The sequence below is a fragment of the Diadema antillarum genome, unplaced genomic scaffold, assembly GCF_040938485.1.
Source record: "Diadema antillarum isolate AM-2024a unplaced genomic scaffold, OU_Dant_1.0 scf00000188, whole genome shotgun sequence".
Taxonomy (NCBI): domain Eukaryota; kingdom Metazoa; phylum Echinodermata; class Echinoidea; order Diadematoida; family Diadematidae; genus Diadema; species Diadema antillarum.
In genome coordinates, this window is record NW_027271077.1 from 1,640,684 (window position 1) to 1,665,636 (window position 24,953).

General features: G+C 37.2%; 2 protein-coding genes across 2 annotated transcripts in view; one reads left to right on the plus strand and one right to left on the minus strand.

The window, feature by feature from the left end:
• The window catches only part of LOC139723386 (uncharacterized), a 37,789-nt gene extending 26,927 nt beyond the window's left edge, over positions 1-10,862 (minus strand). The window contains exons 1-3 of the mRNA XM_071634633.1: positions 10,723-10,862; positions 8,211-8,296; positions 5,299-5,463 (exon numbers count right to left, since the gene is read on the minus strand). Coding sequence (XP_071490734.1) covers positions 5,299-5,463; positions 8,211-8,296; positions 10,723-10,783 — 312 coding nt within the window. The 5' untranslated portion in view covers positions 10,784-10,862. The remainder of the gene's footprint in view (positions 1-5,298; positions 5,464-8,210; positions 8,297-10,722) is intronic.
• Positions 10,863-23,350: 12,488 nt separating this feature from the next.
• LOC139723402 (uncharacterized) lies at positions 23,351-24,734 on the plus strand. The gene has a single exon (XM_071634647.1). The coding sequence runs from the start codon at positions 23,367-23,369 to the stop codon at positions 24,429-24,431; it is 1,065 nt and encodes a 354-aa protein (XP_071490748.1). The 5' UTR covers positions 23,351-23,366; the 3' UTR covers positions 24,432-24,734.
• The last annotated feature ends 219 nt before the right edge of the window (positions 24,735-24,953 follow it).

A 24,953-nucleotide genomic window follows, 5' to 3' on the forward strand; every position in this document is an offset into this window, starting at 1 on the left:
AAACCCTATCACAACCCTAACCCTAACTGTAAGTCCTTGGAGAAAATAAGACCGGGGTAACTGTCCCAGGAGCAAATGTCGTGTCACCACTCTAGCATAGGTACGAACCTGCTTCCACTATGAAGATAATGGATTCAGATGGAAGACAGATGGGTCATTCCATGGGGTTGGGTCTTCTCTAGATTTTCATGTGGTGTAGGGAATAAAAGTCATATTCTGAGAAATTTATCAAATAATTGTCTGTGTTTTGCAGTTATTCTTGAAGAGAAATGTGTGAAGAATTATTTGATGAAAAAAAAACAAGCCTGTGTACAAATGTATTTTGTCTATGACTGTTGCACTAATGATGTCCCATGGTTTTTTTGTGGTTTATGTTGTGACATAAATATATGCCATTTTCATGGCAATGTAAAACAGGAATATACAACCTTTCAGCATTATGCCTATCATAATTAAGAGAGGCAAGGTGACTTCTACAAAGACTATAAGCCACATAAACATTTGTAACAAAATAAGAACACCAGAGCATCTTCAAGCAACCTCATACCTACGTTACAAACGATGTCCATGGCAATTTTTGTTGTAACATAGGTATAGCATGGTTTTACATACACTTCCCATCATAATATGATCAGAAACTTTATTTCTATAATGAGATTTATATTTCAGAAGTATTCTTATCCAAAAATTAGCATCAAAATCCTCCAAATAAACGAGAAAATACGGAACATATCACTGTACTTCAGTGCGATGTCCGGCCTCTTCGTGTAACGTAGGTAAGGAAAGACGCGTCTCGCAATAAAAAGAAGAGCTACTAACTTCAGCAATCATATTCATGTCACTGGCAGTCCTCCCCCAATGGCAGAAAAACTACTCACAGCCAATATACACCTACCTGGACAGCGCAAGATCTGTTTTTCTGCCGTTGTCCATGTAACGTAGGTACAGGAGTTTTGATGTTTCTGATGTCAATTGGTAAGCTTTTACGCTATTTTACAAAAATAATAACATTTGTCATATTCTGTAACTCTAATAGAGGAAAAAAGACGACATCTAAACCTCTGAACTGGCCAAAAATACTGTGGACGATGATACTGTAGTCCCACATACTGAGATATTTGTTACAGGTTCATGTTCATAATTTTGATCGCCAAATTGTCCGTCCATGCCGGTCTCTGCAAAAGGAGCATATAATTCCTCTCTTAGAAAACCATACAAAAGTATATCAGTGTATCTTCACTGCAATATAAATTTGTTTTACCTCCCGATTATTGTGAATTTTTGGACCCTTTTGTCATAAGGTATCTACCAAGGTAGACGTGCCAGAGTTAGTATTAATCACTATATACTAGTTGGAAAACGTAGATGTCCAGACTGCATCTGAACCAGAGAAATAGTTTGCCTTATTTTGCTGGTGATATTGAGGGAACTAGGAGCTGTGAAATTCTTTCTCTTTAACAGATTTACTTCGAAAATGTAAATGTTTTCCTTCCAAGATTTCACTGACCTGTTAGATGCTCTGATGAAGTTGTTAACATTTCACAAGGATTCACCATTTCCATTCCATGTTCACCCACTGTGAAGTCTCAAAGCTAAAATGCCAGTGTCCTATTCAGTTTGGGTGGGTAGTGGGTAGGAAAGGCTTCAATAAAATTATGAACCCCAATCAAAATTGGACTATTATTGCTCTACACTATCATTCAAAAAGAGGGCGACAATTTCGATGGGGGATGAATATAAAATAGGGCCTAGTATTATTTTGGGAGTCTATTAAGGACCATAACCGTAACCGTAACCCTGACCCTAGCCCTAACCTTAGCTATGACACTGGGGGCAGCGACCTGCCCTTCCTAGCTTACATCAAAACAAGTTTTTGGCATAGAGTATGAAAATGATATTTTCCTATGTTTTACATGCTATATTATTATTATTATTAATATTTACATCATTTTAAGCATAACCCATTTTTTCCCCAATTTTGGTGGGAGGTACACATGGAACTCTAGCTAATGGGTATGCCAAGAGGTAGAAATGTAAGCAAAATTGTTGAAATTATTTAATTCCATTCATAAACACACAGATACATCAACAGGAATATATAGTCAATCCCGACAAAAATTTTCTTTTAATTTTTTTTATTCTATTTCTCTTTACACCTTTTGTTCAGTTTGTTGATGAATCTGCCATGGCTCCTCCTCTGCCACCGCTACATTTTAAACTACATGAAAGAGTGAAAAGGACATATCCACAGCACTCCACAAACAGAGAGGAAGCCGACAAAGCAACACCCAAGAAGAGCGAATGTAACAAACTAGACAAGAAGAAAACTGCACAGAGGGAAAATGGACAGAAGAAAAACAAAATCGAGGGCTAAATGGACATTGGACAAAAGAGCAGAAATTAATTTCAAACAAAGAACATGAAGACTTGTATGATTTCTCTTTATTAGTTTTCTTAGTAACAACTAGTTGATGATGTTGTTAGTGTATATAAGGTCAAATTGTGTAAAGCTTCACTTTCTTCTTCTTCTTCTGATTAAGTCTGCCTTCTCTCATACCAGAGTTACAAAGAATTGAAGTCTGTGTAACATAGGTATTGTTCCACAGGTGTGCAGTAGATATAATTCCAAAGAACTGTTACAATAGTGTTATTTGTGGGAACATACATAAAGTCTATATGTGTAGGTTTTAACATCTCACACCACAATAAAGGAAATCAGTTGATATGTCGTAGTGTACCTATGTTACAAAGACACACTGTCCGTGTAACATAGGTAGTACACTGTGGGCAAGGTTGTTGACTGAAAACCCCTGATTATAACAATAAAATCATGTTTTCACTTGAATACCCATACAAATCACTTGCTTCAATTGTGGTGCTTTTAAGAATATTGTCATTGTGTCACTCTTGATGAAAAAGTTAAACCTTTGATTGAAATTGTTAATGGTTTGTAGAAAGAAACATGTTAATAAAGGTGGCTTGCAGTTGACATCAGAACATACAATCTTACTAATAATGATCTCATGCGCCTCTTAAATAACATGTTGATGTGCTATGGACGAAAAAAACGTGGATGTGTTCATTGTTATCATTTCAGAACACAAAATTATGATGGATGTCAACAAATGAAGTCCATGTACATAGGTATTTTGCCATATCTGTTTACCCATGCTGACTGAAAGTGTGCAAAGTAATAAACAGATTTCTAGTGGATTAAGTTGAAGAATGGGAGTAACAAATCAGGGGGAAAAAGGAAATTTCAATTTACCCAACTTGAATTTTCAACTTGTATGTCACAATTTCAGTCCCAACCCCATTGAATTACCCAGATCTTTATCCCTATCACTGGAAAGCTAATTTGGTGCTAAACTTCCGTTTTATACCCTTCTAAATGTTTGAGATATATCTCATCATTCTGCTTTTGGTGCCTTAACCATTTGCGTGCTTTGAGAGCCAACTGGCACAGAACACTCCAAAACGTTGTACACATTGTCCAAAGTCCTAAGCATGGTAAGAGTTAAACATGGCTTAATGCAGTCAGAGACTGCAATAAATGTTCACACACAAACTTTGTTTCACGAGAGGTAACTTTCTTTCTGTGTTGGAAGAATGGATAATCTTTTTTTTTCCATAAATGAAGGGTGCATTGATGATGATGATGATGATGATAATAATAATAATAATAATAATAATAATAATAACAAGGAAAAGTAGAAATTACGCGGTGCGTAATATATGTCCCCGCCGGAAGTAGCATTTTGTAGCAAAATGTACAATACAGGTCAAAAATCAAGGTCAAAGGTCAAAGAAGTCAAAGGTCAAAATTCTGTGTACAACTTTTGAAGCCCTCACCTAGTGCCATCACATAAAGCAAACGGAATCAAAATCAGGTTAGAAATGGCGAAGGAGTAGCATTTTGTAGCCATGCAATGTACAATATAGGTCAAAAATCAAGGTCAAAGGTCAAAGAAGTCAAAGGTCAAAATTCTGTGTACAACTTTTGAAGCCCTCACCTAGTGCCATCACATAAAGCAAACGGAATCGAAATTGGGTTAGAAATGGCGAAGGAGTAGCATTTTGTAGCAAAATGTACAATACAGGTCAAAAATCAAGGTCAAAGGTCAAAGAAGTCAAAGGTCAAAATTCTGTGTACAACTTTTGAAGCCCTCACCTAGTGCCATTAAACGGAATCGAAATCGGGTTAGAAATGGCGAAGGAGTAGCATTTTGTAGCCATGCAACGTACAATATAGGTCAAAAATCAAGGTCAAAGGTCAAAGAAGTCAAAGGTCAAAGAAGTCAAAGGTCAAAATTCTGAGAAGAGGTTTTGAAGCCGTCACCTAGTGCCATCACATAAAGCAAACAGAATCGAAATCGGGTTAGAAATGGCGAAGGAGTAGCATTTTGTAGCTAATGTACAATACAGGTGAAAAATCAAGGTCAAAGGTCAAAGAAGTCAACGGTCAAAATTCTGTGTAGACGTTTTGAAGCCCTCACCTAGTGCCATCACATAAAGCAAACGGAATCGAAATTGGGTTAGAAATGGCGAAGAAGTAGCATTTTGTAGCAAAATGTACAATACAGGTCAAAAAATCAAGGTCAAAGGTCAAAGAAGTCAAAGGTCAGAATTCTGTGTAGAAGTTTTGAAACCCTTAACTAGTGCCATCACATAAAGCAAACGGAATCGAAATCGGGTTAGAAATGGCGAAGGAGTAGCATTTTGTAGCAAAATGTACAATATAGGTCAAAGGTCAAGGTCAAAGGTCACGACAGAAATTCTGTGTAGACGTTTCAAAGCTCCCATGTAGTGCTCTCATATAAAGCAAACAGAATCAAAATCGGCTCATAAATGACAGAGAAGTAGCAAATTGAACATTTTGATCACACACGGACGCACACACGGACACACGGACACACGGACACACGGACGGACACACACACGTACGGAGCCCATTTCATAGTCCCCTGCTCGAACTCGTTCGGCGGGGACAATAATAATAATAATAATAATAATAATAATAATGGTAGTAGTAATAAATATGATAATGATAATATCATTAATATAATGATAATTAAACTCACATTAAAACAATTAAAAACTTTTATGCAAAAAGAATGCTTCTTCCAAAGTGAGACAGTATATGAAAAAGATGCAATGAATTAATACATATTATTGTATACGTATTGTATATATTCAAAGTAAGGACATTTATTACTATGACACACTGCTAATGAAAGCGCCTCAAGCCATACCCATCTAACCAACTGCCACATGGCAGGGAAACTTGTCTAAACTTACCTGAAGGTCCTTCAGCTGGTCAGCATTGGACTGCCTGGCTGAATCCACGGCGGCCATGATCTCCTTCTTGATCTGATCAGGGAAGAACTGGAGCTGATGTCTGAGGATGCTGGAGTTTATAGTCTCCGTCTCCAGGAGCATGTGAAGATTTATCCGCTCTGCATCCTGCAGCACATGAGTAGGTGGGAGAAGACACCATTTAGTATCCTGGCTATAAGCTGCTCACTTTGACTTGCACCCCCCTCCCCTTCAGTATACACTCATTTAGTTCTAGCACTATCATCACTGTATTCATAAAAACACACAAATACACACACACACACACACACACACACCCAAAACAATAGATTATATATATATATATTTGTTTGAATGTCTGGGCATTTCCATAAACTGATACTATTACTGTAAAACTGGAAATTTTCGCGCTTTTCGCATAACCAGAAACTAGCGTGAAAATAAAAGCATGCAAATATATTTGCTTACTCATATGTACATGTACAGTGGACTCCCATTATAACAAAGTCCTCTGGACCAGCAGTTTTCTTTCATTTTATCAAAATTTCATTATAACCGAACAAACAAACAATAAGAAAAAGAGCCTGTAATGTTGCGGCCTGAATTTTTATTTCATTGTAACCAGAATTTCGTTATAGCAGTGTTTGTTATAACGGAGTGCATTGTATCACTATATAATGTCTTGAAACAATGGAATTAAAAACACGTGAAACAGATTTTACTTTGCAGAGCAAGAAAAATTACTCGTGCAAAAATATCCACTGTTACACTACAGGTACAGTTGAACCTCTCGTATCCGGACAAGTCGGGACCGGGGCTCATCCGGATAAGGGATTTGGCCGGATACGGGAGACTCAATGCTTTATACATGTACATATACATACACATGTACTGATGTAGCCCATTGTAGTACCACATGTAGTAATATGTATACTGCAACCTTTTCATTGTTACATTTGGGGATGTTTGGGGATGTTAAAATGTCTGAAGGTACTGTAAAACCAGGAATTTTCGCGTGCATTTTAATTTCGCGAATTTCGCGAGCGCCAAAATTCGCGAAAGCTTTTGTCTACACTACATACATTGAATGCCAGAAGCAATTCGCGAAAATTTCATGCCACGAAAAAGGCTGTCGGCTCCAATTCGCGAAAATTTCATGCCGCGAATATATCATGTTTTACAGTAAGCAATTTGGAAGGAAATTTGATGTAATGTATGTTAATCATGTTGGAAGTAATATGTAATTCATGTGTGTTTGTGTAGGAGTTCAAGTTCTCAAGGAGTTGGGAATCCCCCTTTCCTCCCGTAATTATTTTTAAAAAATCACGGCGAGATTGCGTCCGTATAATAGAGAGATCCGGATAAAGGGAGGCCGGATAAGAGAGGTTCAACTGTATTCAATCAGATGGCAGGAGGGGTATAGAGTCTAATGTCCCTATGATAGACTAAAGGGTTACAAGGAAAGAATACAATGTACATCAAGAAAGTTACAGATCGATCATCAGTCAAGTACTGTATCTGACATTCTGTCATACAAATGTGTACTTACAATTCGATCTCAAGTAGCCTTGAAAATTGCCCTTCCTATCTCTGTCACAGTATCGTATGTATACATGTATGTTGCCACACTGATGTCAACAGATACAGTGTATGTAGACACTGTGTCCTTGCTAAATGAAGGTATTGATGCACAATATGTGTGGGCTGTGACTGAGCAGCGCTCTGCTCTCACCCCTTTGCAAAATTAACAATTATGAATATGACAAACCACTCCCGATAAATTACATTCACTGAGGTACAGCTCAATTGATCAATGAAGGAAAACATCAACAGAGTTGTCAATTCTCAAGGATATCATCAAATGATGAATTAATCAGCTACAGCCAAAATACTTTTTTATTAATTAGCTACTAATGGACCTTTCGTAGTTTTGATGATTACAATGATCAGAGTATCATTTTAATGCCACACAATTCGACTAAATTAATGTGATAACACACGCACGCACACACACAAGTCCTGTAGTCTGGGAAAACAAACATACACACACATTCATTTGCCCCGAGATCTACAGAAAAATGCAGCAAGGATGTAAGATCATGATACACAGTAATATGCAAATCCTGTTGGTGGTGGACGTTTTGATATCTTAATGTTCAAATGAAAATCATTTGTCCCCCTGCAACTTGATTCAAATTTTCTCAAATCAGTTGCTCTCCATCACTGTTATTGCTCAGAAGTTTCAGTTTGTCATTATTTTCCTCTCAAAAAATGTACAACGTACAAATATTTATTAAACATGTAGCAGTATTTACCTAATTTTTTTTTTTTTTTGGGGGGGGGGGGGGGGGAGGGGGCTGATTGGAGCCTAATTCTCCTGGGTGTGTTAATAAATTTCACGAGGGAAGTGATGAAACACACCAATTCAAACCCCCCCCAAAAAAAAAAAAAGTAAATGAAAAAAATAGAAAAAGAACCTGGCGTAAATACTCAATCCTGAGTGATACACACCATTAAAACCAAAACAATAACATATACTGTAAAAGTGGAAATTTTCGCGGTGTTCAAATTTTCACGCATTTCGCGCAACCAGAAACTAGCGCGAAAATAAAAGCACGCGAATATTTTTGCTTGCCATATGTGCCTGTGCGTGATGTCTTGATTCCGCGGAATTAAAAACACGCGAAACTCTACCGACCCCGCCAAGCGCGAAAAATTAGTCACGCGAAAATATCCACTTTTACAGTACAACATTTATCGATATTACAGCCTTCTGTGACCCCATGTACAATGGCAAAGGCCAGTGTTTACAATCTAACCTGCAGACCTGCTATTCAGTAACATAGAGATTGAAAGTGTAGGTTAGAAAAAAAAAAAGGATTAAATTTTCTCACCAGTTCTTTGATGGCCTCTGTCACTCGATCTATCATTGTGACATCATCATCCCTGAAGCCAAACTCATCGGTCGTCATGCGAGCAGCTGTTTGCAGAAATTAAAATACAGTTTGTGATTCATGCAGATGCCATCTCTATTAAGTCTAAGTCAACCCAAGTGTAATCTATATATTGTAATATATGAATTATGATTGTGTATCAAATCTAAGCTGCTCACTTTCCATTTCAACAGGGCATTTAGTATGAGATTCTCAAATGCTCATACTAACGATATAGCCTGTGCATAGGCCCGCTATGTTACTGTGTACAAGTATAAGTGATGGGCTAACTTGAACAGAACACTACAATTCTTGTACAACAGGGAGAAATCTTGAACAATTTGACTAAGTAGTTGCTAAGACCTACTCAACAAGTCAAAAGGTATCAAAGGTTATCACACATCTCATACACACAAAGATTTTGCCTCAGGTTTGACAGCAAAATATTGATATGTTATCTTCAAGCAGAAAAAAAAAATATCTGTAAGCCGGTAAAATACTAGGAACATATTTGTTGTAGACCCTACTAATATTAATATACTAAGTTGTACATTGCACTTCTTGGGGTGTGCTGTAAAAAAAAAAAAAAATACAGTCATAGAATAAATGTCTAGAGTCTGTACATATGTAGAAGTCCACATGTAGTTGGAGATTTACCTGTAAGTAAAATCAAGATTCTTCTAATTGGGATCCCCTTTTTCTACGTTTGACTAGATGCTATACAATGTACTTAAGTGTAAGTAGGAGTTCAAGTGATCGTATCACCGGACGCTTTTTTTTTTTTTTTTGTGGCTCTGAATTCCGTACTCTGAGGATGATATTTTGGCCAAAAAGAATATTTGTGAGTTATTCACAAAGTCCTGAAAATTACGAATTCAGCAAAATTGTGAAAATTATTCACTCTGATTTGTGGAAAATAGACTTCAAATACAACCCTTTCCAAAAAGTTGTCATTCTGCTTGGTGTAAAATCGCATTGTAATTCCGGACACGATTTTTGTAATGGACTAATTGATGTCTTTCACATCTTGTCCTTGCACCAGAATCACAAGTAATATCCAAGATTCACTGTACAGTACACATTCCTACCGAGTGGACGACAAAGAAAAACTTGGCAAATGAGGCTCAAATTTTGTATCTAACATAAACATTTCGGACAGTTCAAGCGATAAATAATTTGAAAATCGACATCTTCTTCTAAACTAGCGTTTTTTACATTTTTGTGTCGCATTTTTCGAAATTTTGGTCCATTCAACGCTCTGTGAAGCTAGTCTCCGAAGCCCCGCCCATATTGAATGCCATTAGTACCCAGAAATATGCACATCCGGAATTACCATGCTGTCCGGTAATACCAAACCTGGGTACCGTTTCATGAAATTGTCAGAGACTGACAACTTATCAGCGCGGCGCGGACTAAATTGATGAAACACCCCCCTGTACTGGTAGGCCTACATCATGTGTATGAATCATTTACAAACAGCATACATTGTAGTGTTACTCCCTTGACTCCAAAATATTTACAATACATTAACATAGCTTCCATTCTAGACTTTCTACATTGGTGTATCAAAGGCTTACGCCCATCTTCTCTATCCATTCTATGACCTTACAGGGACTGTACAGTTCTGGTCCAGGTGAGGATTTACCTTTTAACGTTTTGTGAGATATTCAGAAACCACTCTACACTTTATAGTATGAGATGTCAAAGAGCATGCAATTCTATGGGGTGTCAAAAGTTTATTTGATGAAAATCGGTTTTGAAATGGCCGAGATATCCAAACAAGGCGAAACAAAGAGATCTTAAAAGGCGTGGCCTCTCGCCTTTTATTATCATCACTTTTTTGGATATCTCAGCCATTTGAAAACCAATTTTTGTCAAATAAATGTTGAATCCTTTTTAAAATTACATGCTCTATCATATTTCAAGAGGTTTCTCATTATCTCACTTAGCTTAGGAATGTCACAAACCTGAATCCCCACCTCAACCAGTAAAACTGTACTGTCCCTTTAATACGTCAGGAGAAATAACTTTGTTAGATTTAGAAATGAGGTCTAATCTGCTCAAACCAGTCCTTCCGGCTCAAATATCAATCCAGATTTATTTTTAAAAAAGACAGTTATCCATGACCATTCAACTTACAATTACAACATTTGGCCATTGTCTTCAGTCCTTATCACAACTTATCTAGAACCTAGGCCCTACTAGAATTAGTAGAAAATCTAGAGTTTATGTTGTGGGCTGCCAATGTTCTCTGGCAACTGATACTAGTTCTACTCCAATGGCGGCCTGCCCCAATGGCAACATACTAACGTTAGGCCTATCAATTGTAATGAATGCCAAATTGCACTTCACTTTAGTTTAGCTAGGCCTATTCTACTACACAGCTACGTAGACTTCTGTGCTAGATGATGCGTAGTAGAGACAGTGTCATGTTATGTAGATGCATGCATGCCGTATCATCGTGGTATATTACCTAGCTCCTGCAAGCGCTGGATTGCAGCCTTTACCCCCGGTAATTCGTTTTTCGCCGACATGGTATCCAAATTCAATTATCTGCCTGGACCGGTGCAATTAATAACTGGCTTCCATCTATTAATTCAGGAACGAACATCAATCTCTACCAAAAACCGTCATCATACCGTCAAGGCCAAGGGGGGCTGTTGGTTGCTCAGGTGCGATGTAAACAACGAGTGAGGGCGCTGCACCTGTTTAGCAAATAAACCCGGAAAACCACCGGTTGTTCGAGCGGTGTCCATGCGTGTACAGTCCCATTGCTTTGTTTCTGTGTGGTGTTCACTCATATCTAATCCCCTCTTCAGTCTCGTGGCTCTGCTATGCACTGCGGCAATAGTGGGCCTTGTTCATCGTTGACAAAGAAAAATCATGATCTGGTAGCCATGGCTTCACTTTCTCAAGAGAAGAACGTTGTCCGACGAAATGTTCATAATAGTGAGATACAAGTGAGCGTTGATGCCAGCATGCATAACACGGAACTGGAGGTGGTGTACAAAGAAGATATGGATCAGAACGGTTTTAGACAAATGACAGTTCGTGAAATCTCGGTGATTGCTACATCCAACATAGAAAGGGCCAAGACGTTGTTGTCTGTTTGTGTCCTGACAGTGTTGGTCACAACATGTGCGGGATATTTGTGGATGGTTAGTTTTTAACGTCTCAAATTCATACTCACTTCAAAAAGCAAAATGTACTTTCACTCTTGCTCTGTGCAGCCGATAATGATACACATACACGTGTATTTGCTATGTATATTCTATAGACTGTCTTACTAGAGGAGAGTATGGCCATGATATGGATCCTTCAAGGATGCCAAGTTCAAAAAATTTTTATGAGTGAGATTTTCATGACTCGGCATCTCGGCGAGCGAATGTGCGCGCAAGCCCCCCCACCGGTGGCCTCCCACTGTAGGGAGCTTTTTCAATTTTAGCTCTTAGTCTTAATGGTGCAATCGGGTGCATACTTAAGTGACTATTTCTTACTTATTTTAAGAGACAAAAGGAAAATATACCTTCAATTGTAACTATTACTTTAATCCTTTGATCTATGCTCCTTATAATGGGCCCAAATTGCAGACTTTGCTCGATGCGTGAGAAAAATGGGTCCCCTGCGTGAGATCGTGAGACGACCCCTAAATGCTTGAGTCTCACTCAGAATGCGTGAGACTTGGTAGCTCTTAGGTAGCTCTGATCCTTACAGTTACTTAGAATCATGGATAACGAAACATTTCATTTTAAAGGCAATTATCAGGTAATTTAATATGGGTCTTCTGAAAAGCTGCATAGGCAGGAATACATTCATTGTAAGTTAAGTGTAGTGCTAGGTAGCCAGCCTAGCTGGCCTTGCTCGCTCTGGGCCAAAGTTGCAGTCAAGCAAGCACACAGGCTTCTGATTGGATCCTGCTGGATTTAGCACCTTTTTGAACAATTTTCAACTTTTATTTTCACAAGAATTTCACTACTGTGAAGAGTTTACTGTGTGGACGGACGTGGGAATACTCTACTAAAAATGAATACATCGCTGCCAAAAAAATCCAATTTGATGAAAAGTAGATTTAGCACCTTTTGAAAGGATCTCTTCAAGTGTAGAGTATTTTAAGGCTTTTGCCTTTCATGCTGGGTGCACAAGCTTTATAAACATCACTCAAAGAAACCAACCACAGTGTCAAATTGTGTATATTGACAAAAAATTGTTGTGAACACTGCTAAGTAGTACAATGGTGCATGTAGTCTTTTTCACATGACCACCCCACCCATACAATGTAATGTAAATAAAGAAATAGACCTTGTCTGCCTTGCAGATTTTATCGGAACACAATGTGACAAAGATTTAATACAGCGAGTTGTTGTATCAATAACAAAGTTCCCAGACATTTAATTTCTGAATATTTGACTTTTTACAGTCATACTGTTTCGATCTTGTTCTCTCAGTCTTACTCTTACTGATTTGTTTTGTTTTACTGTTTCTTCTATCTGTATCACTTCCTAGAGCATTGAATTATTCATCATTAAAGAAAATTTGCTCATACATGTATTCAGCATTGTATCATCTTTATTATATTATATATTATTATATTTATACAGACCTGGAAGCCTTGTATTATAGCTGCGTTGTCCATAGGATGTCTGTTCCTCTATCTACACTTCGTCTTAATTTCTAAAGGTAGGTATTCCTTTGCACAAAAGAAATGGAACATCCATATAATATCGCATAATAATGCAACTCATGTTTGTCATTGTTTTTGTTATTAAAGGACAAGTTCACCTTCATAAACATAAGGATTGAGAGAATGTAGCAATATTAGTAGAACACATCATTGAAAGTTTGAGGAAAATCAGACAATCCGTTCAAAAGTTATGAATTTTTGAAGTTTTTGTGCAGTACCCGCTGGATGAGAAGACTACTGCAGTGTATGAATAACTTAGATGTCACATGCGTACAACAATATAGGGAAAACATAAAGAGAATTTCACGAAATTCCATCTTTTGAAAAAAGTACACATTCCCCTGACTTGTTACCGACAAATGTTATGGGTAATATTATTCTCCCTGCCTTTAGAAAGAGGAAAGTCAAGTGCTCTTTTATTATGCGAAAAAAGTGAAAATATGTTGAATTTTCTTTTACATTTTCTTTATACTGTTGTACGCATATGACTCACAAGCTGTAGTAGTCTCCTCATCCAGCGATTCCAACACAAAAATTTAAAAAATTCATAACTTCTGCATCAATTGTCCAATTTTCCTCAAACTTTCACTGGTGTGTTCCACTAATATTGTTGCATTTTCTCAATCCTTATGTTTATGAAGGTGAACTTGTCCTTTAAGTACAGAATTTTGCAGGTTAATTATAAAAGATCAAAGCTTTTGCCTGTAATGTTTCATTGTTTATATATTTATGTAGAAATGCTGTTGATATTTCTTGATTTAGTACATTGAAGTGGCATTCCGTCTATCATGTATTATGATTTTGGGTTGTTGGTTTTGTTTTGTTTTTTTTGCAGCCCCTTTCATTATATCCCAGCCCTTTCATGCAACTTCACATTTTGTTGTGACTGTTTTGTTTATTCATTTTGCAGAATCTCTATTACTGATCAAATCACTAGGCCTCCAGATTTCATCTGAGTGTTACACTGGTCGCCAGGCCACAAAGTTCATTCCACTTGAAGCAGTGCATGATGTTATCATTCATGAGGCTGTGACAATGGTAAGGTGACAAAATTGTACCATGCCGATTTAGCAAGAATGCGCATGGTTCGCATTAGGTATAATATAACTTTACACTGCTGTGAACCTGTTGGGAAGATTACATTATATGTAGTTATCTCTACTAAACTGGAAGCGTCCATTAAAACAAAAACAAAATAAAAATCACCTAACACTGATTTTACTGCAATATAAAATGAGTTTGGCATTCAGAGATTTGGATGGATCTAAACGACTGAGTGGGGGAATTCAGTATTAGTGGCTAGGACAATAATGTGTACATCTTTTATTCCATTTGATTGGCTTTATTGGCTTCAAGTAAAGTGTTCTGATATTATAAGTGGTTTACCAGCAAGGGCAGATCCAGGAATTCCGTAAAGGGGAGGTGCCTTTATAAAAATCAAAGGGGGCACATGCGCCCTCTTCCCCCCCCCCCCCCCATTTTTCTTTTTAATTCTTTTGTTTAAAAAAAAAAGAATAAAGAGGGGGCCCGTGCCCAGTGCGCCCCCCTCTGGATCTGCCACTGATCAGGTCCATACAGTCACTGTTGTCGGGTAACTTGCTTAAGATCTTCAGACCTTAACCACAGGATTGTAGCAGAAACACCAAGATGAAATCATCATAACAACTTGGAAAATTATTTCGATGGACAGGTACATGTAGACACATTGTTAATTTCTGCATTTCCTGAGTACAGCATGTTGAGCATTGTGTGCAAATCTTTAAAACAGGGCAAAAAAAAAAAAAAGATGTTTTCTACCACTTCACTGTGCACATGGGAGGTTAATTAACATTGTATACATGTAATACCTTTCTTCTGATGATGAATATTGTTTCTTCATACATGTACATGTATTTGAGTTATTTTTTCCACAACAAACATGCATTTCTTCAGGTGGAATGAATGTTAAGAGTTTCTGTGTTTGTTTGTTTGTTTGTTTGTCTTTTCAGCACAAAGTTATGTATTATGTTGCTGTGCTGCTGAGAAAGAGTCAAGACAGTAGACGACCAGATTCTGTCGTTCCTGTATTTTTGGTGAGAAAGCAAAGGCTGCCGCGAGAGTAGAAGACTGCTTTATTAGATATCATTTACTGTAAAAACAAGATATATTCACTGCATAGAATTTTCACAAACATCCCTTGTTTTACAGTAAGCAGCACAAAATTGTTTATTTACACACATTAAGAAATGATCTATTTCATCACTGGATATTTGATGCAAGGGCTGTATCTGTTAGCAGAATTTCACAGTCATTTATAGAAGGATAGTCTAAATCCACCATGTTTGCATGATGTCTGTGATTGATTGACATTAACTTTAGATATGGGGACTGCAGCTGTTGGCTCTAGGAAATGAAGATTGAATGAGAAAACACAGCTGCACAAGTTAATACAGTTTCTGTCTGACTTGCACTCAACATCCTTGAAAGTTTGATTGTTTTTTTTTCCCCCCGCAATGTATGGACATGGTCAGAAATTGCAGTTTTGTAATGTAATGATTTATGTGTATTCATACATGTGCTTTCCTATATTTTGCTGGCATTGCCGGGCACCGAGCTAATATTCATTTTGCATATGTTTTTAACCAAAAAATATGGCAATGCACTAAAGAGTGAAATTACTGCTCAACAAAAGCTCTTATGCAAATATTTACGAGTATGATTATTATTCTTTAGTCTAATGAAATACAGTCAAACCTGTCTATAGCGGCCACCCAAGGGATACGGAAAAAGTGGCCGTTATAGACAGGTGGCCGCTATAGACAGGTAATCCAACTTTGTGTGCATTGCCTACATGTACATGTATCATCGTTGTATATACATGTACATTTATGTGTGTACGTATGCACACGTGTGTATCATGCATAGAACAATGCCGGTGTTTATGAAATTGTTGCACAGTACACTAGATGTAGCATGTGCACAGTCATGAATTAGTGCATTATTGTGACTGATTAAGTGATGAATGCAACGGTGGCGATCACTGAATGTTGCCCAGAAATGACTGGCACAGCTAAAAAGCAGAAAAACACCCTGAATTATCAGCTCGGCTACGGCTCCATCGGGTTTTTGGCCGCTATAGACAGGTTAAAATCTACCGCGGGAAACAAAATTTGTGGCCGCTGGCCGCGTTAGACAGGTGGCCGCTATACACAGGGTCTTTAACATGGCTTTTCTCTCGGGGGGATTTTTCAGTGGCCGCTATGGACAGGTGGCCGCTATAGAGAGGTGGCCGCTAAGGCAGGTTTGACTGTAGTGTGTTATCATCATTGCATATTTACTCCATACAGCATACCATGCCCAGACTGGAAACCCTGAGGGAAATTCTCAGCGCTGTACACAAGACAATACATTTTGATGGACCAAAGAGAGAAGCTTCAAGAGGAAGTCAAGAATTATTTGATCGATGACAACAAGAGAATTATGGATAAAAAATTTTCCCGCTCTGAGGATTTCATTTTGATCTGAGGCTGTGTGAAATTAAAGGGATAGTACAGTTTTGGTGGAGATGAGAATTGGGTTTTTAACTTTTTGCGAGATACCAAGGAAACACTTATGATATAGTACAGAACATACCATTTCAAGAGGAATTCAAAGTTTATTTGACGAATGTCGGGTTTGGAATGACTGAAACATCAAAAAAACAAAGTAAAACAAAGCGATCGTATTGAAGTGTGGGTCCCACACTTTATGAGAATCGCTCTTTATTTATATCTCAGTCATTTCAAAACCAATTTTCATCAAATAAACGTTGAATTCCTCATAGAATTACATGCTCTTTCACATTTTATAAGAGGTTTCTCATTATCTCACCAAAAAATATTAGAAACCTGAAATTAGGTCTCAACCATAACTGTACACTCCCTTTAAGCATGAAAGAACGCTGGCATTCTTTGGCAACAAAAGTTGTATATTATGTTGATCATTTGTACACACAGAATTAATCGTACTGGTGACTTCCGTTAGTCCACAAAGTCCTCGGGACTGGCAATTTTCTTTCATTACAGTATATCAAAATTTCATTATAGCCAAGCAGATAATGTATAGATATATAGGATGTATGAGATACAGTAAGATGTATATGAGACATATAGGTAAAAATTTTGGGACATGAATTTTACTTTGCTGTGTCCAAAATTTCACTAGAACCATGTTCGTTATAACGGGAGTGCACTGTAGGTATTTCCATGCGCTGTATTGTCCTTGCTCATGTTTCTGTACTACCAGGTATGTGTAGATTATAGTATTAGTGTATTGTGTATATTAGTCATTTTTTATGCAGGTATTTAAGTGAATTTATTCAACAATCTGACCAAATGCTTTATTTTACCAAGTAAATTGTGTATCACACAGCATGTAAGAAAAAGGCAGATGATGAGACCTGTTCTTCCAAAAACAATGTGTGGACTTCTCCTCAGAGCAGCGGTGTTTTGTTTTGTTTTGTTTTGTTTTTTGTCAGTACATCGGTGTGTATTTATATCTTTTGTTCACGTATTGTGGGGAATATCATTTCATAACTATTTTGATGTGTGAGTATTGGAGGGGGAGAAATTGGGAAAAGAGAATCAAAGAGGGTACATGTACTCACTGTACAGACTTTCTTGCCCTACTTCACCCTTAATCCGTTTTTAGAACCATAATAACACAAGTAACCATATAATCCACACTCACACACACTGTACATAAATGTTATACATATTTATTGTTCAGTTCTGTGCCTGGAATTTCAAATATTTGACAAAGATTTAAATAACAGGGAGACAGAGGGGGTAGGGAAGAAGAGGAGAGACTTTAAAACTTAAATGATTGTATTTCAAATGCATGTATTTATCATATTGAACCCAGAAAGTTTGGCTGGTACAAACTTTCTTCATGTTTTACCCCCCCCCCCCCCCCCCCCCCCCGAAGGTGCTTACTCTTTTGTAACAGTTGGTACAAAAATGTAACAAACTTGGTCATTTATCTTGTGAATGTGGTACAGTGGACTCTCATAATAAAGAACGTGATTACACATTCATTTTCCAAGAGAGTTCTTTGTTTTGCCTCAAAGTTTAAAGTTTCTTGATATACACAATTTTCTTCTTCACACCCTCGTATCAGACATATGGTATAACAAAGTGTACTCTACTTCTTTTTATACTCCAGATACCAACTCATTACAACAGAAATCATGTATGATAAACTGAATACCTGTATGTATATGCCATGGCTCGACACTAACTTTTTTGTTTGGTGGCCCGATGGGACCACCAAAATCCTAAATTTCAAATTTTTGGTGGCCCGAGAGAAAAATTTGGTGTCCCGAAAAAAAAAAAATTAAAAACATTAAAAGTCCTTTTTTTTCAATGAGTCTAATATTTAAGATTTATGATAGTAAGAATTAGAAGTTGGACATATCTACTCATAAATAAACTTCAACAAACTTGCAACACTCACTCAGTCCTTTTCATCCATCCTTTGAACAAATTTAACTGCTAATTTCCGGCGCAAAAAAATTACAAATTTATTGACATACTTTTCAAAAAATTTTGGTGGGCCGAGGCGGGCCACCGAATATTCCCTTTTTAAAAATTTGGTGGCCCGACTTTCATTTTTGGTGGCCACCGTTAGTGTCGAGCCCTGTATATGCAGACATGTGATGTTTTTGAAGTCAAAGTTTAAAGTTAAAGCTGTATATTGTAGTAAGTAGTAAGTAGATGTCAAAAATAAGAGAAAAATAGCTCGTAAAGAATAAGTGAATGTTTTACGGACAAAGACTGCAAGAAAGCAGTCTAACATAATGAAATGCAATGACATTATCTTTGAAAGAAACTGAAGGTCCACACTGACATTAAAATGCTTACACAACAAAACACAGACAGCATTAATATGCACACACACACACACACACACACAAACACGCACACACACACACATACAGGCCTATGATGTGTAAAATGTATAATGTCAGTATTGAAACAAGAAAGGGAAAACTGACCAGAAACAAATAATAAATAATAAAAAATTTGATCAAAAAAACCCCATTTTCTTTGCTCAAAGTTTTCTATGAGATAAAAACCTAAAATGGCAATAGATCTAAAAACGCTTTATCCTGTCAAGGAAAGCGCATGATTTCGCCAGGATAAAGCGTTTTTAGATCTATTGCCATTTTAGGTTTTTATCTCATAGAAAAACTTTGAGCAAAGAAAATGGGGTTTTTTGATCAAATTTTTAATTATTTATTATTATTACCAGAAACAAATAATAAATGATTAAAAATTTGATCAAAAAACCCCCATTTTCTTTGCTCAAAGTTTTATATATATATATATATATATATATATATATATATATATAATTATATATCATCATCATCATCATCATCAAAAACAAAACTGAAACAAAGTTCATGCTGTATTCACCAACAGTTTATTTAGGCACACAAATTTTCAAGCGATTCGCTCTTTCTCAAGTGTTGATATGACTGAAGAGTATCAAACTTGAGAAAGAGCGAATCACTTGAAAATGTGTGTGCCAACTGTTGGTGAATACAGCATGAACTTTGTTTCAGTCTTGTTTTTGATGATATTATCACGCAAACATGTGGACAACTTACTATATATATATATATATATCATTTAAGAGTACATTTTCATGATTCAGCATTTGCCTGTGCAGCCCCCAAACTTTGGAATAACTTGCTAATAGAAATCAGCAAAGATTGTCAAATCTGTAGCAAACTTTAGCATCAAACACAGCTTCATGAGCTCTTGCTGCACAGAAGAATTATATATGTATCTAGGTTCTGCACATTTGATATGCATCATTGTGTGAGTTGATGTGTACAACTATGTCATTGTAATGTATCTGTATTATATATATATATATATATATGTATAAATTGTGCTTGTCAAAAACTTTGGAATAAGTTAACTGAGAAAATGAGGAAGACCCCATCACTTGCTGTCTTCGAGTCTTTGTTTAAGACTTACCTTTTTTCAGAAGCCTTTGATTAATTTGTTATTTATTTTTTGTGTGTCTAACCAGTAACAATGTCAGGAGCTCTGTTACATGACAGCGTAGTAAAGTATATTTACATAGTAGCTGCGCTATACAAATTTGTATAATTAATATTATTATTATTATTGTTACACTGTATATGTACGAGTGAGTCATTTTTGTATCGTTACAGCCCTGATGAAGGTCCTAACGGGACCGAAAGCTCGGCAATAAACACGCACGTTGACCACTAGCTACGTCCACGATTGCTCTTCTTCTCGCACTGTACATATATATATATATATATATATATATATATATATATATATATATATATATATGTGTGTGTGTGTGTGTGTGTGTGTGTGTATACATATATGTATACTTATATATATATATAATTATATATATATGTGTATATATATATATATATACATACTTGTATATATACACACACACACATATGCCATCCTGCAACATCGCTCTACTTGTCATCATTTTCATCACAGTTGTTCTGCGCTCCCGAGATGACAAAGGTATACTATTGTACATACAATATATACATGTATATCAGCATCACACCATTATGATGTATTTATTTAGCGAGAAAGAGGGGGAGAAAAAGGGGAGGAGTATATGTGTGGGCCAGGGAGGTGGGAAGGGAGGTTGAAAGCCCACCATGGTGAGACGTACTAAATCAATGACAAGACGATTAATATTACTAAGTAGTATGTGCGTGATTGACACATGATTGACATCGCATCCACAACTTCAAGCATATTTCACAAACTGTTTTATCTGTCCTCTTTCCTTTTGAGCAGGCTTAGATCAGGAGTGTCTAAAAAATTACCGCCCAATTTCAAATTTACCTTATTTAAGTAAATTGCTTGAAAAGGTTGTTTTCTCACAACTGACAACGTATCTGCAAGATAATGAATTGCTTGATTCATTTCAATCTGCGTACAAGCCTGGTCATTAGAAACACTGTTAGTCAACTTATCAGATATTGTGTTCAGAGAATTAGATAGTGGTAACATCACTGCTCTTATCATGCTTGATATGAGCTCAGCTTTTGACACAGTCGATCCTGCTATTGTGATTCAACGATTGAGATATTTGGGCATCAAAGGAACTGTTCTTGATTGGTTTATATCCTACTTATGTGATCGATCTCATTATGTCAGAATTGGTGATTCTACCTCTTGTAAAACTATAACAAAGTTTGGTGTACCTCAAGGTTCTGTTGGAGGCCCGCTGCTTTTTTCTCTGTATATGCAACCAATTAGTGAAGTATTTCGCAAGCATTGTATTAGTTATCATTGTTATGCGGACGATATACAACTTTATTTGTCTTTTAAACCCACTGTGTCTTCATTGTCATCCGCCATTGCAAAACTCGAAGCATGTTTGCAAGATCTGAAAATCTGGCTTACATCCAATGGCCTTAAACTAAATGATGATAAATCTGAGTTTCTGTTATTGGGATCAGTCATGTCATGTCAACATCGGCAGCACTTGTATTACTCCGTCGAAAACAGCCCGTAATTTAGGCGTCATATTTGATCAGGAAATGTCATTTCGAAGTCATGTAACTCATATTCAGCGGAATGTTCGATATCAATTGCGTAATTTACGTTTCATAAGAAAATATTTGTCTAAATCTGCAGCTGAGATACTTATTTATGCTTTGATTTCTTCTCGGTTGGATTTTTCGAATTCATTGTTGTGTAATCTTCCAAAAAAAGATGTCACAAAACTTCAACGGTTGCAAAATTCTGCTGCCCGATTACTAATAAGTTTGATTCTATGTCACCAGTTCTCCGTTCCTTACATTGGTTACCTGTAGAAAAAAAGGATTATTTTCAAGATTCTGTTATTAGTACATCATTCAGTTCATTCTCCCCCCCCCCCCATATACATAAGTAATTCTGTTCAAAAATACAATCCGACACGAAGGCTACGTTCATCATCAGATGCATTCTTACTCCAAACACCCAGAGTAAAACATGGGTATCGTGATCGTGCTTTTTCCGTTATGGGACCAAAATTGTGGAATCAGTTACCTCTTCAGTTAAGGGAACTGTCATCTACAGAGTCATTCAAATCCAAACTTAAAACTTATCTGTTCCTTTCATACTGAGGACTGTAATTGCTGTATGCCATTAATTGGATCAATATTGTATTTTTAATTGGTATATGTTGTATTCTTTATTTGGTATATATTTGTGTTTGAATTTGTATATGCATGTAAATATATGATATCTTTTCATTTTTGAAGCGCCATGAGCACTGAAAAGTGGACCTGTGCGCTATACAAGTAGCCACTATTATTATTATTATTATTATTATTATTATTATTATTATTGTTATTATTATTATTATTATTATTATCATTATTATTAATGGAATGGAATACATAGGTTCATGATGTTTCAGTCTGCAGTATGGTAAGCTTTGAAGTCTTGAAACAATTATCATGTAAATTAACATAGCTACCACATGATAATAAACAGATTTCTGAAGGTGGAAAGAGTTGTCATGAATTTGGCGATTTGCTCTCGTTTTTGTATAAGTAACATACAAATGCAACAGCTGTCGTTTCACTGCTTATTTATTGTAGCTTTATCAACTTCCTATCCCTCGTCTCTTAATATTTGACTACTGAGTATTGTTTTGAGCCGTTCAGCCAATCACACGACATTGACCAGGACATGAAGTTTGTTGAACCGAACCACGATGACACGAAGCTATTTCTGGCGAATGATATGACGTAGACACGTAGTGCCATTATGCTAGTACAATGTATTAGTTGTTTTGTAGTTGGTTTGGTTTTTAATACCTGATTGCTAGTACACTGTACATGTACTACAATAAGTACTTTCGGGTTTGTAATACTAGTAGTCTAAATCCCTAGAGCAAAGTGAGATCAAAATTTCTGTAACATACTAGTACGTGAAGACTTAAATCTATTTGGCGCACTGATGAAGATAAAGTAGAATATATTCCATAGTTACAATCCATGCAGATATGTGTTATTTTAATACCTCTATTCATAAGATTCGGTCAATGCACCTTTATGAATAGGCAAAAAAGGCTTTTGAATACGAGTACAAGACTACGGTACCGTGTTGACTGATCACGTGGTACCCAGCGGAAACAAATCGTTGGGACAACGTTTCGACGTGCCACCCACCATTCGTGCATGCACCATTCATTTTATTGTGTGTACATGTACGTATCGAGGAAACTAGTTTGGTACGTATACACAATACACATTCGCATTCACACACACAGCCAGAGAGATCGTCGACGTCTAGGAGCGAAGTGAACTGTAAGGGCGACTTCGTGCATGATTTTTGTGATTTTGTGAGTTTGATTTACCAAGATTGTTCACATTTTTATGCCGAATAGCAATCTCAATCATGTTTTCTTCCGATTCCACCTTCCAGATGATCGAAAACGCCCTGAGTCCGCCGTACGACGGGAGCGAATTTGAGGAATTGTTTCCCGAGCTGACTGGTGTCGAACCCGAGGAAATGGTGGACGTTGAAGCATTGGCTGACAGCGCGTTAGAATCTCTCGCTGGTGCTTGCGGTGGCGAGGAAATGTTTGCAAAGAGCGATAGATCGTCCCCTCTTTCGCTTACAAACGACATGGAAAATTTATCTGATGACTCCGACGACGACCCAGAGCAGATGTTAAGATACATAATTGGACAAACAGATGGAACCAAAACTTCGCAAAAGCGCAAGCGATCGCATGATTCCGCCAGTTCTTTATCGCCACCACGTTGCCCATCGCCAAGTCCGAGCCAAGGTGGGTCAGTGCGTAGGAAAATAAAGCCGCCAAAAACAACTGTGACTATCATCGACGATGATGGGATTCGCAGAGAAGTGGAAGGTCCAAACAGGAATGCCGTGATGGCGAAGTTAAATCGAGAAAGGAAGAAGAAGCTTCTGTCAAGCCTTGAGGGAAAAGTCGGTCTCCTGAGTACTGAAAACGACGCCCTGAAGAAGCAGAATGGACGTTTGCGAAAAAAGGTCGGTGTCTTGGCTCGCGAGCTGAATTATGTGAAAAGTGTGCTTGCAAATCAGAGTGCTCTGTCACAGCTCCTTACAAATATAAAGGCTACAGGACTGGAATTTCATTCATCAATGTCAGTATCGGTGTTGAACAAGAAACCAGACATCGGTGAGAACAATAACTCTGTGAAAAGGAAGGGACTAAATCGGCCAAGTGACCATGACTACTGCTTGGAGGAACCATCAAGCAAAGTTGCCAAATATGAGGAGAGATCTCGGCCCAACACAAGTCAATGTGTGAAGAGAGAACATTCTCATTCTGCAGCTAATTCTCTTGATGCACAGGGAGCGGGCGTCTGTTTGCACGTGTCGGATGGCTGTGTTTCTCTGGAGTTTTGCTCAAAGTGCAGTCAGAAATCAAAAGAAGCCCAGTCTCAATCAAAATTAAGAACCTTTTCCTCATAAATCATGGACAGTGATTCATACAACAATACATGTATCTATGACAAGTAGGAACTAGGATTCGCGTTCGTTTTCATCAAGGGTGATGCAGATGTACACGGGATCATGGTCGCGTTCCTGTCTGTCATGCAGTTGTGGAAAATCTTCAGTGCTGTGGTGTGGAAAAATGTGTATCAGAACATGAGAAATGGTCGGTTACCCCAAACTTCTAAACTGTGCATTGACTGCGTTTACTACTGATGTAACATCAAGTTCATGTTGAGACAAGACTTGTAGACTCAGTAATCTAAGATAGAAGTTTTGACATGTTTATAAGAGAACAGTGAAGAATGATGAACTTGAAGGAAGTACAACCTGTTGTAGTAGAGGTACTTTGTATTAGTATCCGAATGTATTTTACTATCAAGTGTAACTGTTTGTGAACTGATACTGAACTGGCTTAGAAAAAGCTGAATCAGAATAACAATAACTACCATGTGTATGTAAGCAAAGATACAGAATGGTGATTGTGAAGAGAAGTCAACA

Excerpts from the sequence above, each read along its gene's own strand:
- LOC139723402 (XM_071634647.1), top strand. The coding sequence starts at position 23,367 with ATGTTTTCTTCCGATTCCACCTTCCAGATGATCGAAAACGCCCTGAGT.